At 44.3% G+C, this 19,793-nt stretch overlaps 1 protein-coding gene across 2 annotated transcripts in view; it reads left to right on the top strand.

The window, feature by feature from the left end:
• LOC124719967 (ankyrin repeat domain-containing protein SOWAHC-like) overlaps positions 1–10,396 on the top strand; it is a 65,805-nt gene extending 55,409 nt beyond the window's left edge. For both annotated transcript variants that reach the window (XM_047245185.1, XM_047245186.1), the window contains exon 4: positions 9,969–10,396. In XM_047245185.1, coding sequence (XP_047101141.1) covers positions 9,969–10,356 — 388 coding nt within the window. In that variant the 3' untranslated portion in view covers positions 10,357–10,396. The remainder of the gene's footprint in view (positions 1–9,968) is intronic.
• Positions 10,397–19,793: the final 9,397 nt, after the last annotated feature.

Genomic DNA, 19,793 nt, shown 5'->3' with positions numbered 1-19,793 from the left:
AGGTGATAATTTGAGCTGCCCCTTAGACTGTTTGCAGAAGATGCTGTAATTTCCAGTAAAATCATCAGACGATCAATTCCAATTACAAAATGTTCTAGAGAGAATTTCTTTATGATGCGAGAAGTGTCAGTTGGCACCAAACAAAGAAAAGTGCGAGGTCATCGACGTGGGTACTAAGAGGAATCTGCTTAATTTTGGTTATACGATAAATTGCAGAAATTTAAGGGCTGTCAATTCGACTAAATACCTAGGAATTACAATTATGAGCAACTTAAATTGGAATGACCACATCGATAATATTGTGGGAAAGACGAAACAAAGACTGCGCTTTGTTGGCAGAAACTTGGAAGATGCGACAAACCTACCAAAGAGAGCCTACATTACACTTGTACGTCCTCTGCTGGAATATTGCTGGGCGGTGTGGGATCCTTACCAGGTACGATTGGCGGAGGACAGCGAAAAAGTGCAAAGAAGGGCAGTTCATTTCGTGTTATGGCGCAATATGGGTGAGTGTCACTGACATGATTCGCGAGTTGGTGTGGCAGTCACTGAAACAAAGGCGGTTTTCTTTGCGATGAGATCTGTTTACGAAATTTCAATTGCCAGGCAACAAACATAAATTTTTCAATTTTCGTGCATACAAATCATGTGGGTAATAATGCGTAATTTGGCACAGGAAGTACATAGCTACAAGTAAAAAAAATTTAAAAACGCTAAATATAAGATGACACACACCTACATGTATTACATGCACACTGAAAACATCATTGATAGTGTCGAATTGTATACTTAGTGTCCAGGATGATAGTAATGATTATGCGGCACATGCTGATATCAAAATCAGTATGCTCCGTAGAGAATGTGAAACAAAGCAGAAAAAAATAGAACACCAGGATGAGATGCAAGACTTTGAAAGGTAAGAAGTGGGGAAATGTTTAGGATGCAAACACAACAGGTTATGTTACAACGAAAAAAGTGAGAAACTTAATGTTAGAGAAGGAAGCAATGGACTTACAGCACACACAATAACAAACTAGGACAATGAAAAACAAAGAATAAAGTTGTTGGGGATGAATTGGTAGCTTTCAGAGAAGGTAGAAAAAGATCAAATAGAAATCCTTGGTTAATGCAGGAGATACTGAGTTCAACTGTAAAAAGAAGAAACTATAAAAATTCAGCAAATAAAGTAGGCAAAAGGAAATATGAATGTTTAACAAATTATTGACGAGAAGTGGAAAATGGCTAAGGAGGACTGTGTAGAAATTGTGTGTGTGTGTGTGTGTGTGTGTGTGTGTGTGTGTGGTGTTCTCAGAGCTACTGACAGTTTTGGGAGAGTAAGGCATGGCAAAACTCTCCCATATGGTATGACACAAATCTCCCATCTAGTGTGCAAGATGTATGAGGGAGGCGAAATACCCTCACATTTCAAAAATAATGAGATTTCAGTTCCAAAGAAAGCAGTTGGTGACAGGTGTGAGCACTAATGAGATACCAGTTAAGTCATTGGGTTGCAAAGTATGAACATCAGCTCCTTGCAGAATAATGGAAAAACTCGTAGAAGCTGATGTCGGGGAATATCAGTTTGGGTTTTGTTGATGTCTAGGAATATGAGGCAATACTGACCCTACGATTTCCGTTGGAAGATACACTACTGACCATTAAAATTGCTACACCAAGAAGAAAAGCAGATAATAAATGGGTATTGATTGGACGAATATATTATACTAGAACTGACATGTGATTACATCTTCACTCAATTCGGGTGCATAGTTCCTGAGAAATCAGTACCCAGAACAACCACCTCTGGCCGTAATAACGGCCGTGATACGCTTGGGCATTGAGTCAGAGCTTGGATGGCGTGTACAGGTACAGCTGCTCGTGCAGCTTCAACACGATGCCACAGTTCATCAAGAGTAGTGACTGGTGTATTGTGAAGAGCCAGTTGCTCGGCCACCATTGACCAGACGTTTTCAATTGGTGAGAGATCTGGAGAATGTGCTGGTCAGGGCAGCAGTCGAACATTTTCTGTATCCAGAAAGGCCCGTACAGGACCTGCAACATGCGGTCGTGCATTATCCTGCTGAAATGTAGGGTTTCGCAGGGATCGAATGAAGGGTAGAGCCACGGGTCGCAACACATCTGAAATGTAACGTCCACTGTTCAAAGTGCCGTCAGTGCGAAAAAGAGGTGACCGAGGCGTGTAACCGATGGGACCCCATACCATCACGCCAGGTGATAGGCTAGTATGGCGATGACGAATACACGCTTCCAATGTGCGTTCACCGCGATGTCGCCAAACACGGATGCGACCATCATGATGCTGTAAACAGAACCTGGATTCATCCGAAAACATAACGTTTTGCCATTCGTGCACCCAGTTTCGTCGTAGAGTACACCATCGCAGGCGCTCCTCTCTGTGATTCAGCGTCAACGGTAACCGCACCCACGGTCCCCGAGCTGGTAGTCCATACTGCTGCAAACGTCGTCGAACTGTTCGTGCAGATGGTTGTTGTGTTGCAAACGTCCCCATCTGTTGACTCAAGGATGGAGACGTGGCTGCACGATCCGTTCGTTACAGCCGTGCGGACAAGATGCCTGTCATCTCGACTGCTAGTGATACGAGGCCGTTGGGACCCAGCACGGCGTTCCGTATTACCCTCCTGAACTCACCGATTCCATATTCTGCTAACAGTCAATGGATCTCGACCAACGCGAGCAGCAATGTCGCGATACGATAAACCGCAATCGCGATAGGCTGCAATCCGACCTTTATCGAAGTCGGAAACGTGATGGTACGCATTTCTCCTCCTTACACGAGGCATCACAACAACGTTTCACCAGGCAACGCCAGTCTACTGCTGTTTGTGTATGAGGAATCGGTTGGAAACTTTCCTCATGTCAGCAAGTTGTAGGTGTCTCCACCGGCGCCAACCTTGTGTCAATGCTCTGAAAAGCTAATCATTTGCATGTCACAGCATCTTCTTCCTGTCGGTTAAATGTCGCGTCTGTAGCACTTCATCTTCGTGGTTTAGCAATTTTAATGGCCAGTGGTGTATTATTCAGACAACATTCTGCATCACTAGAAATAAGTCTTCTCGCCACGGCAACTAAAGACAGTCTCTCTAATTTAGATTTTTTTCACAGTTTCCGGAAAATATTGAAGTTGCTTTTTTGAATTTGTACTGAGGCACAATTTTACTTTCACTGTGTAAAGGAGTGTTGTCGCTTTTTGAACTTTCATCAGGTCCAGTGTGTAATTTTGATTATGTGAGGCAAGTATATGTGACACCCATTGCCCCGGGGGGAGGGGCGGTTTGAATGGAATAAGACGATTTCAAATGTGAAGAAACAGGACAACTGTTGCGTTACACAATTTTTATCGGAACTAGTGTGCTCTTTCTTCACATCGACATTCTTCAAAAACAGACGTTGAAAATGAACAAAACTCTAAACGACAAAACTGGTCGCTGCAGTGGACTCAAGGAACTGCTGGCGTAATCGGCGCCCAGAGCTACCAACAGAAACGGCAAACTTTCAGATTCACGACCCAGTTCTGGCGCTACAGCTGCAGGGTTGATGGCGTTTGCAGAAATGAAAAAGCAGGGAAGTCGACGTGAAGTGTTGCGGACAAATCCGATACGTGACGATACCGAACGATGGACCCACGAGACACCTTTCAGTGTGCCACTTACATGCAGTTACCGCAGCTTGCACGGTGGTTGTCGGGAGGCGTGAACATCCGTCGTTTTCCTTTCAGTTCTTGCTCTGAGGGGGATAGCTTGTTGATGTACAGAGTATCCAATAATAAATCAATACTCCAACGGACAGCTCTAAAACCGGGAGTGTACTTACAACGTGCAGCCCATATTTTTATAGGCAGGCACGTTGATGATTTTGCGCTGATATATCAATCCTTTTGTCGATACATGGGGAGCAGATAACGGTATTTTATTTTGTATCGATACATCGGATACTGTACATTTTAAAAATATCAAGTCATAGGCAAGCTCTATCATTCCGCAATCGACGTCTGTTAAAACCTGTCGTGCGGCCATCAAGACGTCGGAAAGCCTTTCCCAGGAGGCACCTCAGTACAGGTGACAGCGCGGCCAACCCGCCGCCCTTTTATACCTTGTATACGCGATACTGCTGCCATCTGTATGCGTAGATATCGCTATCCCATGACCTTCTGTCAGCTCAGCCTGTCTCTGCCTGGAAGCACCCGGGTGGTTCTACAGCGCAAAAGACCTGCTGTCAATTAGAAATCAGAAACTACTCGAAATTGTACGTAGACGGAATAGATTTTAAATAAGCTAAACATTTATTCAAAACAACTGATGCCTTGTCATCCACAAACTAAATACTTTCCTTAGTGAAGTGTGGTTTCACATTTTAATGAACAATATGATGAAATAGCACACCATCGACTGCTAGACACATTTGGAATCGCTGTTTGAGCGAGAGAGATGTACTGGACAAGCTACATTGGATGATACGTTGTCGTGTGGTCTGGCGCGTATCATCTGACATAAGTCCCTTCATGACAGACTCTATCTTTCAGTGCTCCCCGTAGAAAGAAATCCATTTGAGTCATATCAGGGCACCTGGCTGGCCTTTGTACTGCAGCATTCCGTCCCATACAACGGCCAGGAAACTTTCCATTCATTGGTCGCTTTGGAGCAGGCGAAGAGTCTGGGCAGTGGTCGTGTTCGATCCACATACACTGTCGGTTGTCCACGGAACTACCTCCAGAAGAATAGGCTCGATGTTAGTAAGAATATGTGCATACGTATTTCCATTTAATCACCCCGTGGAAGAAGTAAGGTCCCACAGTATAATTTCATATCGTGCCAAATCATACATTGGTAATTCAGTACCGTTAGTATTCTACCTGATGAAGCGAGCGCACATTTTCAGAATCGTTTGCCATGCACTGCAGCGCAGAAAGACAAAATTTTGAGCCACGTTCAAAATCACGTCCTCAGGAGTTCCCAGTGGAGTGTCAGATGGTAAGGGTGGCATCAATGTAAATGCGGGGTGCGAGAGACACTCGTCTGCCTGACCCCTCATTCAATGAACACAGGATATCTTAAAGAATACCCGCTCTGCATTTAAATTCCTTCGTCCGTTTCTGAAGGGTTGCCCTGCAAGGCAAAGGAATTTCTCGCTTTCGCAAATAAGTGTATGCTTTAGGTGACAGAGCTCTTAAAGTTAATGGATGGGCAATGTCCTCCGAATTCCACTTTGCCCTTTTATTTTCATTTAATAGACATCTTATTTGTGCCGGTGTAAAACACTTTGACAATACACTATTTACACTTTTGTGCAATACGACTTTTGCTTTCACGCCAGATGACTTTTCTGCCCGCTTCGACGAAAGAACACGTCGGAGACAGTTCGTTTTACTTCGTAAGGCTGCATCACATTTTTTAGTGCCGCTTCTTTCTGTGCATTCAGTTTTTTTAAAAGTTCAGTCTCGGCCCTCAGTTCCTTAATTCCCAAATTCTTATTCACTACTTCAGTGGGTTCATGAACGCAGTCTGTACATGCGGTTCGGTCGACTTTCTTTCTTTCGGCGGCACAGTTTCTAAAGCTGTCAGAGACAGCTTTTGCAAACTTCTTACTCCACAGCATTGTGCACGTCTTCCGGATCTCTAAAGCATAAATTTAATTTTAATTTTATTATTCGTAAAATTATTTACCGAGTAGGCCTACTACTCCTAAAAATTACTATGCAACTGCATTAATTTCTCACTAAAAATCAGATCAATTGACGAAAGCGATTAAATATGAGTGGCATAAGCGGCTGCAATAGCCCAGTTTGATAAAATGTAAATATACAATGTAAGAGGAAATACAGGTATACGAACCCATAACCTCCAACATGGGAGTCAGAAACCACACCACTACGCTGCCAAGTCAACTGGTCAGCATCAGCTATTGTTACAGAAGTAAATGTAAACAAATTACGCGAAATATGATGATTTTGTCATTTTAACTATATACTAGCTTTAAAATACTCAACATATCGAGAATACTTAAAAAAAACGGCTATTTCTAAGACAAATGTAGCTATTATATCCAGGAGGAAAAGCAAATACACTTGAGCAACATTATTTATTGCCTGTACAATATAGCGAGTCATTCACTCCCGTAAAGCAATATAGTAATGCGTCAAAAGGCATCGCATTTATGTGAATTCGTTTTTATTACGGTAATTTTTCAGTTTCAATTATTGAAAGTGTTATGTATGTGCAGACGTCTTACCCTTTCGTTTGCATCACCGCTTTCCACAATTTCTTGTCCACGCCAGTTCGGAATATTTATGCAGGGGATTGCTGCTGGTAATAACTTCTTTCTTGAAGATAACCCTAGAAGCTCATTTCTCAGATCCAGTTCACAATCTTCTGGCCGATAGTGACCTGACTACACACGTGCAGTTTCCGCATTCACTTTGTCCTTGCGTTTGCATCGAACCATCCATTCACGTCGCAAGTGCTCATCCTTGGGAAAAACGTGATACGTAACGTCCGTCGTCGTCCGAGCACCATTGATGCAATGTGCCACGGCACACTTACAGCGAGTCTTGCTCGTGGCTGTCTCAAAACTGAATGCTCGGCGCTGCAGCCTCCTCTCCTCTCCGTGACGTCAAGGCGCGCGAGGGCGTCTGCGAGTTTTTTACTCGCTTGGGGCCGGAATGGCCGGCCTGCTTTTCCTATATGCCTCGGTTCCGAAATGCCGTGTCGGCGTTTCCGCGGCGCGCGCCTTAAATCGATGGCGACGCACTGTGCAGGCCCATCCGGGCAGCGTTCATTTTTGGGTAAATGAGGTGGCACCACTGCGAGACAGCAGACGATAGCCATCTCCCGAAACACAACATTGTGGAGTAAATTACATCAACACAGGAACAGAAATCAAAAGCCAAGGTTGCTACATAAATTACGAATATACATCAGTACCAAATAGCTGTTCATCTAAAGGCATTTTCATCTACAATTCCCTCCTAAATGGATGGATATATTCCAAAGCGATTATAAACGAAATGTGGTGCAATTATACCGGACAATTAAAGACTTGGTCTTCCATTGTGTTTCCTCTAAGAGGTAAAAGTTCCCCTTGATTGGGTGGATTGAAGCGCAACCATTCTTGTGATACGAGTAATTTTTTTTTTGTTTTTACGGCAACAACTAATTTGTGTAATGTCGGCACTAGTTTTTAGCCATACAAAAGTCTCTATGGTTGATCAAATTACCTATTTTGATAAACTGCTTGCAATGATGGATTTATACTCCAAATTTCGTAGTGCACTTTCTTGGCGGCTCTGGCAAACCGCGTGGTTTATTTTCGGTCGCCTTTCTGATGCGTCCAATAGCGGCAAGGCTGACTTGTGTGTAAACTACAATCCTTTCTTTTTGAGACTGGCAACATTAGCCCCCAGTTCTCTCTGTGCCGACTCTTTAATACAATCCGTGATTGCAACAGAGGTGACTGAGCCATTTTTACCCCAAAGATCGCAATTCTTTGCATTGTGCAGATTTTCCTGTGATGTGGTGCGCTTGTCGATCATCTCTGAATAACATATTCGTACATGTCCACAGAGCATTTCACACGGTGGATTACTGTCGACTGTTGAAGAAGATGGAAACGTGTGGAATAGGTTCCCATGTATGTGAGTGGACCTCAGCTCTTAAGTGACAGAACCCAGTATGTTGTCCTCAGTGGCGAGTGTTCGCCAGAGGCAGGAGTGCTCCAGAAAAGGGTGGTGGGGCCGCTGTTGCTGTCTGTATACATAAATGATCTGGTGGACAGGTATCTGCGGCTGTTTGCTGGTGGTCCCCTAGTGTACAGTAAGATGTCGTCGTTGAGTGAGTGTAGGACGACACAAGGCGAGTTGGACAAAATTTCTAGTTGGTGTGACGAATGGCAGCCATCTGTAAATGTAGAGAAACGTAAGTTGATGCAGGTGAGTAGGAAAAACAGACATGTAATGTTGAGGTACAGCAGTAGAGGTGTTGCGCTAGACACAGAGGCGTCGCTTAAATGTCTGAGCGAAAGTTCGCAAAGTGATACGAAATGGAACGAGGTTGAGAGGACTGTGGTAGGGAAGGCGGGAGGTCGACTTTAGTTTGTTGGGAAAATTTTAGGAAAGTGTCGTTGGCCTGTAGATGAGGCTGCATGTAGGCCGCTGGTGCGACCTATTCTCGAGTACTGCTAGAGTGTTTGGTATCGGCAACAGGTATAATTAAAGGAACACAGCTATAGGACTGAGAGCTGAGCTGCTAGATTTGCTACCGGTAGTTTCGAGTGACGCAGAGGTATTGTGCAGAAGCTTCAGGAACTCGAATCGGAATCACTGGAGGGGAGGCGAAATTCTTTTCGAGGAATTGTTGAGAAAATTTAGAGAACTGTTTTTTGACGCTGACTGCAGAACAATTCAAGTTCTGGCAATGTACACTTGAGACAAGGCGTGTGAAGATAGGGTGAGAGGCGTTGTCGCTCGTACAGAGGCATACAGGCAGTCGTTTCTCCCTCGCTCTACTTGGGAGCGGAACGGAAAAAGCAGATGACTGCAGTCAGTTGAGAACTTTTTATATGTACCAGTTACTACTATTGTTTCATATGGTTGCTGCTCCACCTACATTGATTATTTTGTACTGAATGCAGCAGTTTTATTACGTCTGTAGTTTCTAGTTGGTATTTCACTTGTCTTTGGAGCTTCTTACTGGCTCTCTCGCTTGGGATCAGCCTTTAACTTGCATCAGCTGTGGGGAGAGGTTCCCGCGACATTGGTTAAAGTTCAGCAATGCCGGATCTATACAAGTATTTTGATATTTGTAAGTGAACATGCGATAATGAATCAACACTCTGTTTGTATTTGTTACAGCCACCTGATTTCTTTCTGGCATGATCTAATTTATGCATTGCATTAGATACAGGAAATACAGTACTTTTTTGAGACTGGTCTAAAGTTATGGTTTAAGTGTTTGTACTACTACTGAAAGAGAAATTTTACTCGGAAGCAGCGTAGCTGGTGTACACTTGAAGTTTACTTAGAACTTTTTAAGTATAAATGTAAAGTTTTACGCCTTCTGTGGTGGTGTGTAACTTATTTTGTGTCCAGAATTTTCAGAAAATGCAAAAAGTTGCACAAAGTTAACATGACTGAATATAGTAGTTGTGCAGGATGCCGCCTGCCACAGACCATATGGTGGGTTGCAAAGTTTGTAAGTAGATGGAAATGAATGTTCCAGTGGATGTATCTCTTGTTGCATGCATGATTATATGAGCACATGTGATGATTATTATGCAGCGGGTAGTTTGTGTGTGTGTGTGTGTGTGTGTGTGTGTGTGTGTGTGTGTGTGTGTGTGTGTGTGTGTCAGGGAGAGTCGACCTGGTGCCCTTGTTGTATTTGAAATATGTCGACCAACTTATTGTGTACGAAGGAGTGACTTTTATATCTTTTGTCGGTATGTCAGGAAATTTCCATGTTACTGGTCTGAATCACTTAGCTGTCTGGTGAGGAAATTGTATTTCAGTACTTACAGATACGTTTAGTTTCTAGTGTTTTCTTCCTAAGTGACTGAAGGAATTGGTACCCAGAGAAGGTAGTTTTAGGGGTCTATTTGAATGTAGATGAAGGATTGGGTAGCAACTGCATGCCGAGGTGAAAGGAGGCGGATCTGTGGAGTGAACTATGAGGGAATGTGCCAAATGTATTTGTTACGGGATGGAGTGCACCTATTTTTAATGGGAGATGGCTGAAGTTTTTGATTATGGGCTAGTGCTGTGGATCTGTCTGTAATACGCTGGTTAACCCGTATCGCAGAAGCGAGGTTTCTAGATTTGTGACTTGTCGCTCGGAAGAAGTGTATTCCGAATTGTTGGCAGTTTTGCGGCTGTGACAGTTTTTTTAATTTGGTGTGTGTGTCTCGATAGTAGAGAGTAAGTGTGTCGATGTTTTGTGCAGGAGCCTTTCTGAGGAGGAGCGAGGCAGGAGGCTGATAGAGGCGGCTAAGGAGGGGGAGGTGGAGGTGGTGCGGGCGTTGCTCGCGGCTGGGGCGGACGTGGGGTCGAGGAGCGGGGCCGGGGGGACCGCCCTGCACTGGGCTGCATGGAGAGGCCACGCGGCTGTGGTGCGGCTGCTGCTCTCTGCGGCGTCCGACCCCAACGCCAGGAGTCAGGGGGGGGAGACGCCGCTGCACTTGGCGGTATGGAATGGCCACGCAGAAGCGGCGGCTGCGTTGCTGCAGGCCGGAGCCGACAGGGGGGTGAGGACTAATAGTGGGAACACCGCCCTGGACATCGCCAGGCGGTACAACCATCAGGAGATCGTCAGCATGCTAACACAGAGTTAATACACGCCACTAGAGGAAATGGCATCCTGCACTTCATTCTACATGATATTAAAATAAAAAATTGAAAAAAAAAGATCGCTTTCTCTATTCATTTCTACCTTTTGAAGTCCACACAATTTCTCCAGTAACACCACAACTACTGCAACAACAGGAGACATCTGTAAACCAACGTGACAAACCTTCCTTTTCAGAATTCACTCTGTAAAACATTTCACAAGCAATTTCTGCAAAAGCTCGGCAACAATTGCAAAATACTCCATCATTCATAAACTCCACTTCTCTCTCCCTCTCTGTCTTGTGTTTCTCGTCCCACATACAATATTCAAACAGCTTACAAGAATACAGCCGACGTCTCTCACAACCGCCTGTATTTCGAAATGTAAACACCCAATCTCTTCCAAGACACAAATGCGAGAATACCGGTTGTTGTGCGTTAATGTTAGTTCTTTCCACCAGTCTCCTACATTACCTAATTACTGCAAACTATTTGCTAGCAGTGTCTTATGTTGCTACATTACATCACTGCGAACTGCACCATTCTCATATTACTGCCATATAAGCTGTTCACTTAGAATGTATCATCACTTGCGACCTCACACTGAATTCACTTACGTGTGTGCATTGCACAAGTACTTTTCGTGTTTAATTGTAATGTCACATTGGTAGCAGTGCTCACACCACATCATGCTCACACCATCTGCAGCCTTCTTGCCAGCTCACCTTCAAATATGAAGAACCACCTAAAATCATTCGACTCCCAAACACCTCACTTGCTGCTCTTACAGAACAACCTACCATCTCTCAAGGAATTACACTCAATCACGTGGGACATGCAGCCATCACTGGAAGTATACGGCAGTTTCCCCAAATTACACTTTTGCGTCTCTGTAGACGCTTTGGAAGCAGACCACACTTCGAACACTCATTCCCCTGTCTGCTGTGACACAATTAGACTTGGCATCCCCGTGCGTGCATGTGTGACCAAAGCGGCAGACTGCATTCTGAACAAGAGCTTCTGTGGCCCTCATGTGGCGGCGTTACACACGCAAGCTCCTCAACATTCTCTGTGAGGAAGCAGCGGCGCCAGGAGACAGTATTGACTTGGTGAGTGACCTCCACGGCATTGATGAATACTTCAGGCTCTGCCAGTTGATCCTCAACATAAATAAATGTAATATACTGTGCATACACAGGAAAAGAAATCCACTACTGTACAATTACGCTGCTGATCACAAATTGCTGGAAACAGTAAGTTACGTAGGAGTAACTATCCAGAGCCACCCTACGTGGAATGACACCACTTACCAAGAAACTGCGGCAGGTCTTTTCTCAGCGATTCCATAATCATATGTTTTGGGCTCCTAAATCCAAATTTAATGCTTCCTGCCCTGTAATATGTCGACTTAACAACGAAAGCCTCAAAATTTTCCGACTTTTCTCAGATTTTAATTTCTTTCACAAAGACTACGTGTTTCTCAAAGTTGAAAACCCGACACAAAATTAAATTGGACAAACTCTTCTACAACATGCAGCAATCAGCAGTGATTTCCTGACAACGAGTGGTGACCGCGCTAGAGCGTCCTGAAAAAACGGTGACTCCCCAAAATTCGGATCGCGCCTAACGCCATTCACCTGTTGCACTCTGCTATTACGGCACTTTGGAACGGTATGGCACGCTTCAGTAGACGGAGAACAGCCCAGAACTCCATCTGTGTTCTTCGCATCGTCAAACACAATAGCACTCACGGCAGACATCTGCTGTCCAAACAGACGTCATATATTTTGAAACGTGTTCGCATTTATTTAAACTAGTGCTTCTAAGTGTGTGGTTGGTATCTGAGAAATGGCTAAAATTTTTGATAACGAAATACGTAAATCTCAGTCCAGTGCGACAGAAATGTGTAAAAATTAAATTTTGTACGGAAGTATGCGAAGCACACGCTACACGATGCGAAATCCAGGCTAGCCGGTACATCAAAGAATTCGCCTGCGAGAGAGGAGGTCGTTTTCAATGTAATTTATACATACCATTTATCTGCAAAACAGGTAACTCAATTTAAAATATTGGTCCTGAATATTGTAAATCTTTATCTTCAGACTTGTAAACAATAACTGCACCAGATCTGCTACCGTATTTATAGTGCAAATGAAGATAAAATGTAACGCATCCCGCTTTGTGTCAAAACTGCTCCAAAATTCACAAGATAACGCCTTTCTGAAATAATTTAGGGATTCGGAAAGTCTGAAATGATAATTTCACAGATACATTCTGGTGTGTGGCGGAGGGTAGTTTGAGTACCACAGCTGTTCCGGCCTTTTCCTGTTGCAGTAGCGATGCTAGAAATATCTTTGAACTACTCGTCTATTAAGAGCTCTGAATGGAAAGTAAGAAACCCGGAGATCATCTGGCGTGCATTTCCTCGCCATGTTACAGTTTTAGGTGGAACCTTTAACCTGCCACCTCTGCAGTGGGCGACATAGGTGGCTGACACTGACGGCAGGGCCAGGGAATCGTGAGAAACTGATCCAAGTGCTTCACTCAAAAACTACCTCGGGCCATTAATCTGAGAAACGAGTCGTGAAGACAGCATCTTACACTTGCAAGTGACAAATAGACCCGAACTTTTCGAATCTGTTAGGGTAGAACGGGGAATCAGCTATGCCAAGACCGTTACAGTGTTACTGAATACGACCGTAAAGAGAAATAGAAAATAAGTTGGGAATATTATTGTGCTTAGCAAGAGCGACGAGAAACAGGCTTCAGGTTACCTTTCCTCTGCAGCACCAACAGCGCGGGTATCAGTGGAAGAAGTTGAAGAGCATTGTGAAATAAGCTTCAGACAGGTGTGTACCGACCAAATGCGTTTCAAGCCCGGTTTCACAGCGATGAGTTTACGGCACTTCTTTTCATTTAAGTATGCGTCTGCGCACGCCAGATCACGAGATAACAAAGGAATTTCCGAGATCCGAATTTCATCGATAAAAATGACGCCAAAGAAACAGTTGTTTCTGGAAAGAGCAACGTATCTGTAACATGTTGCATTACTCCCTATGTAACGAAAGCCCGTGTAAACATTCGGTCTTGTCTGTAAGGCAGAAACGCTTACGACACTGTTATTCCCGTGCAAACAGCAACAGGTCCAGCGCGACATGAACGTTGATTCTAATTAAATTTGTGGGCCTAGCTGTCCGAACGGAACGCTCCTCTGTTCTGGAACCAGTTACTATTAAGAGAGTGACGGAACTGTCAAAAACGTACGGTACAGGTCCAGCGCGACAGCCGTCTGGAGGCAGAAAGGGTGCCAGCATCACAGAACCAGCAGACCAATTCGATACGCCCGCGCATGCGCAGAAGTACCCGTTCTGCTTCTCGCTCGGGTGGCCACCGGCCAAGTGCAGAGTTTCGTAATGCAGATTTTGCGCCTTTTGCGGTGAGTAACTCTTCACGAACACAGTAACTAAAAGATGCAGAAAAAGAGCCGGGAGGACGCATTGTGACAGGCGTTGCGAATGTGGTCACCTCTCTAAACCTCTGCACTCCCTCCGCATCAAACAAGAGATCTCCAAGGGAAAGATTTTTCAGCCATCGACTCAGAAGGTGCGACACCCTTCTGTGGCGCCCTGCAAAATCTGACTGCAGGTCTGGACACGGAAGCCGTAGCTGAGCGGCGCGCCGCCACACGCACTCACTGCACGCACGTCTCCGCAGTGTCGGCTTCGAGGCCTGACAGACTCCACACCACAGCGGGCTGTGAGTAACTGTGCAGGATTACGACGCAGCCCCTGTCAGCTTCTCTGACCGTGACACTGTAGTTGTGAAAGCAAAAGGTCTACCTCGTCCCAAAATAATTGGCAGAGGATAATGGAAATTAAATTGTAACCTCCTCCACATAACATCGGTGAATATACATTTCATTGCTCGGTACAAACGCTTCTTCCGTAACGCGAGTGAGTCGCGGCTGAATCTTGCAATATCCGGTGTTCGGAAATTATTTACAAATGTCGCCTACAGGATTGAAGTAAAGTGTGAATTACATTTTGAATTATTTGAAACTTGTAAGAATAATTAGTAATTAGCACTAAATAATTTTAAAAAAATTCGTTCACATGACATAACACACTGTAAATACTACAAAACATGTTGGCAAGTCCTACATCTGACTTACTTATCTACAGAATTTTCATTTGGGGAATAGTAAACAGTTATGTACAAAATGCTACACAGGCAGCCACGTCCTCCAGATAAACTCATGTGTGTTAACTGGAGAAACACTGGCCACGGTGGCTGGAAAGGAACAAGTAGGCGGGAAGCCTTCGACTGCAGGCGACAGACTAACTGGGCGACATTTTGGAAGAAAATTTCCTCCAACTGACAGCAAAGCGAGGCCGTGGAGGTGGTGTAAAGCAGGCTGTTCCAGCTCGTCGGCTCCGTTGTGAGCCGCGGAGCGCTCCCTGCTCCAGGGAGCCGTGTCGCTCGCTGTGACCATTCCAGTGGGCCGGCCCGTGGCACGGCTGGCTGAGGCAGGCGGCAAGGCAAGCGTTCTGATGTGCCAGCTGCGTCTTACAAGATCGACAACCGCATACTCTTAGATGCTAAGACGTGGTGACGTGCTACATCATTAAATACGATGTTCAGGAAATAAATAAGAAACAACTGTTTTACAAGAAATTGCATACTGAATTTATCGGGCCTCTGTAGCTTGACATTTTCTTTTCATTAGATGGCCTTCATTGTTGCATCCTGAAGAAACGATCGTTCCTTACTTTTTACTCTTTTCATTGCTGAGAAAAGCTGCTCGCAACAATACATAGATCCAAACATGCACATGATCTGAGCGGCATTGTTATGAAGCTTGGGAAATGGTTCAAATGGCTCTGAGCACTATGGGACTTAACTTCAGAGGTCATCAGTCCCCTAGAACTTAGAACTACTTAAAGCTAACTAACCTAAGGACATCACACACATCCATGCCCGTGGCAGGATTCGAACCTGCGACCGTAGCGGTCGCGTGGTTCCAGACTGTAGCAAGCTTGGGAAACGTTTTTTGCTGTAATGAACGATACCATCGTGACAAATCCAACGTATTCTAGTACCTCTCTTTAAACAAAGTTGAATTTTGCAAATCAATAATCTCCAATTGAAGTGACGGTGACAAGCCATCGGGGGAAACTGAAAAAGGAGTGCTGAACACCTTAAGTTCCATTTCCAAACTAGTCAGGTCTCGGAATCGTGTTTCAAACGACGTGATGAGCTGTTTTAACTTTGCTTGGTAATATCCGGAAGTAGTGCCTTCAGGTAGTTTTAAAGCAGCAAGACGATTGAAGAACGTTAAATTTCCATTACTCATCTGCCTCTCAAATAAACGTAACTTTTCCATGAACGCTTTGATCTGGTCGTGCATGTCAACGATTAGCTGCCCTTTGCCCTGCAGTGACAGATTTAAATTATTCAGATGCATAGTTATATCAGCTAGGAACGCCTGGTCTGATATCGATTTTATACCTTTCAGACAACGCATTTCTTCCCATTTCATTTCGAGAAAAAGGGATATTTTCCCACGAATGGCAAAGAAAACATCAAGAACTTTTCCCCGACTCGGCCAACGAACTGTACTGTGGTAAGATATATCCCCATACTCCGCTTCCACATCTTTCAGGAATCCTTTGACGCCGCACAAAGTTCACACACTTCACGACATCTTTCATTACGCCACCTAGCTCTACTGTTTCAGCACACAGTGCCTCTTGGTGAATAAAACAATGAAGAGTCAAAATGTCTTTCCCGAATTCATCCCTGAGCTTATTTTTCAAACGAGAAGCAAAACCTTGGTGACGCCCGATCATTTGTGGTGCACCGTCTGTCGCTACACAACGGAGCTTATCCCACGGCAAATTCATATTGTCCACTCACAAACAGCTTCAAAAATGTCACGTCCTGTTGCGGTGCAATCGAGTGCTACCACATCCAAGAGTTCTTCAGTTACTTGCAGCTCCATGTCGACACCACGCACAAAGGCTGCAAGCTGAGCACAGTCCGATATGCCGGTGCTTTCGTCAAGCGCTAGCGAAAATGCAACAAAGCTCTCCGCCTTTTTCCTGAGCTGTGTCTCTAAATCCGCCATGTCCAGGATTCGACGAGACATTGGTTGCTTCGACAGGCAAACCCCTTCAATTGCCTGCACCTCCCTTGGAAACAAACATTCTGCAACTGCTACCATGCACGATTTTACGAGAGGTCCCACCGAAAACTGTTTGCCACTCGTCGCAGTGATGTGAGCGACCCTGTAGCTTGCTCGAATTGCAGATTCAGTAGTGTTTTCTCCGCTCTCATTCACCTGAAAATTATAAACGCATTACAGAACACGAACTACGTTGCATGTTTTGATACCCTCCGTATTACGAATCCGTTTTTAAACATACGTCTACTGGTATGTCGTTCTTAAGCCTGGCTACCAGGTCTCTGCGTGCAACGCCTTCTACCTGATCGTAGTGCGCTGCGTGAAGACGTGAATAATGTCGTTATATATTGCACCTCTTCGCAGAATTAAATACTTTATGACGTACAAGACATTGCAGACGACCATCCCTCTCAATGAATAGAAAGGTATCCTCCAGCAGAGGTACAGGGCTCCCGCGGCTAGTCATAGCTGTCATTGAGCACGGGTTATTACGTCTGCAAGCGGCCAGGGAGCAGTGGGTTCGCTTTCCCCCTCCACGTGGGCTCCGAGCTGCCGCAGTGAGCGCTCCGGAGCGCTCCGGCTCCCTGGAGCTCGGTTGGAACAGCCTGGTGTAAAGTGTCTGGTAGCAAAGTTAAAAAAGAAACTGGAGTGTGGGAAAGGAAAGAAACAACATACTGTTGTCCAGTGTGTGATGTTGCGCTGTGCATGCCAGAATGCTTTGAACCATTTCACACGAAAGCCAATTACGTATACAAATTATTTGTAAAAAAAATAGTAATTTAATTTAGTTGTGTATTAAGATATTTTTTAGTAAATGCCTTTCAGTTTGTTTGTTCCCAGACTTCAAAGTGTTGATTTGTTGTTCCGGTGAGAGGCAACAAGGCCAGACTCACTCGATTGCGGGGCCAGCGTGTGTGGGCGGTGGTGTTGTGACGTCACCACAGTGTGTCGGCAAGAGGCGCCTGCCGCGGCCTCCAGTTGATGACAGACTGAGGCAGAGAAACTGCAGACACACTCACTGAGGTCTTGGTGACGCGACACAAAATTACAACGTTTTTCTCTTCCATTATCGTCAAGAGAACTGTAACATTTTCAATATGTGGAACGTAGTATTGAAAGTCTAAACCTGATGTAATCACTGACCAAATGAAAGGAGGAGGTACTGATTTCTGTACGTTTCATAGCGTGCTTTTGGGCAGGGCATCTCCACTTTGCAAATAAAACACAGTTGTTGACAGAGGAAATGGTGGCAGCCAGAACACATTAATGACATGCTGGAAAAGAACAGTGCTATTACTACAATTCATGTGGGGCTCTGTAGAAAACATTTGAGGCAGCAGAATGTAATGTTTAAAACGTTAACCAGATGTAATTTGTTATAAAAAAGATGTTCCCAAAAAGATTGTTCGTGTAGGGCATCTTCCATTTGCAGATAAAATGCAGTCATCGCCAGAGTAGACTAAATGCTGATAAAGAACAGCAGAATACCCCCCGTTACCACATTCCAAATAGGAAGGTGTAGACAATAGCCTTTGACGTTGCAGAGAGTAATATCAAAACATGTTAACCACATGTAATTACTTACCCAGTGCTGGAAGGAAGTACTTATTTCTCTTCATTTAAAAGCCTCCTTTCGAGCAGGGCAGGGCATCTTTCCTTGGCAAAAAAAAAAAAAAAAAAAAATAATAATAATAAAATGCAGTCGATATCAGAATAAATGGCGGTAGCGACGTGGCGCTCATTAACCTGCTGGTAAGGAACAGGAGACAGCATTTGAGGCAGCAGGGTCCCATATGAACAGTGTCTGACCAGGTCTGTTTACCTACCAAGCGGAAAAAGGGAGGAGCAGCTGCGTCGCTGGAGGGTGTCCACGTGTTTGTCGTCGCTGCCGGGGACAGAGAGGGGCGCTGGAGTTCCAGCGCCAGGGGGGTAGTTGTGAGTTGAGACGCCGAGCAGGGGGCTCTGGGCAGTGCAGGCGTGAAGTTAAGTGCACCTGCGTTTAAGTAAAGTGCTTTGTGTTTGAATGCTGTGAAACAGAGGAGAGAGATACGATTAACGGTTCAGAATGAAATGAGGTGTAAGGGTATCAGAAAAGAATATGAAGAGCAAATGAAGGTAACATTTTTTTATTTCGTGGCACTGCAGTCGCGCTAGTTACATTAGTTTCATTGTTGAATTAGGCAGCCATATCAAGGAAATTGAGATTTTTCATTAAAGAATGTTTAATTTTCACTCTGAGGGTTTTTTCATGTCTGTCAATAATTTCACTGACGTTTGTGAGAGTAAGATTTTGGTATCGGTGTCTTCCTTTGACAGTGTTAATGTTGTAATATGAAGTGCATACAGGTATTAATATATCTGATAATGTAAAAACATTTTGCTAAAGGCATATTTCACGACATCCTCGGTCCAAGCCATTTTTATTCAAAGCAGTCTCTCACTCAGTGGTGTGTGTAAAACAGTTTGCTCGCTGTCTGGAGCATTGCACTGGGCTCTCAGCAACTGGAGTCAGAAATTTGCAACTGGAGCGCAGAGAGCAGCCAAGCACTGTGTTTCCAAGCAATTACATTACGAGGTGAGATGTTTCCATTTCAGGATCTGTTTGCTACGAAAATTATCAACTGACAGGCACCATTTCACGAACAGCATTACTTGCAGACCATTAACACACGGGGACTACTTTGCTTTTATTAATGAGATTAATAGTAAAGTTCAGGATTTAATCAGTTTACAGTTTTTACGGTATCAGTACAGTAAGACAACATATTATCACGTCGGAAGACACAAGAGACACGTAATTGCAGGGAAAAGAACAGCCACAAAAGAATGTGCATCATGCGATTAGAAGCATACCAACTGACTTACATAATTTCACCACACTGACTGACTATGGATCTCCAGTTACATCGATTAGTGATGCAGCGGGCAATAAACACAATGCGAATAATTCTTGCTCTACAATCCCATTACAAAGGACTAAAGTTAGAGGAGCAGTTTCAGGAAAAAGAGTAGATGTAAAAACCACTCACACACACTTAAAATTTGCTGTTCACAGCCACACAATTTATGCAGATTTTTGGATCGTCCAACTTTTTAAAAACTGAAGCTAAGCTGCGTATGGGTTTTTTAACAGAACATGATGCCATTTCGGACTATGAAGGTGCATTACACTTTCAGCAGAGCATTTCAATACACGAATGGGAAATTAACAGATTAGAGCTTTCTTCATACACAAAAAATAACCAATGGTACACATCA

Source organism: Schistocerca piceifrons, chromosome 11 (genome assembly GCF_021461385.2).
Source record: "Schistocerca piceifrons isolate TAMUIC-IGC-003096 chromosome 11, iqSchPice1.1, whole genome shotgun sequence".
Taxonomy (NCBI): Eukaryota; Metazoa; Arthropoda; class Insecta; order Orthoptera; family Acrididae; genus Schistocerca; species Schistocerca piceifrons.
Note: the sequence above shows the minus strand (reverse complement) of the source record. Positions and strands in the feature narration are given on the sequence as shown.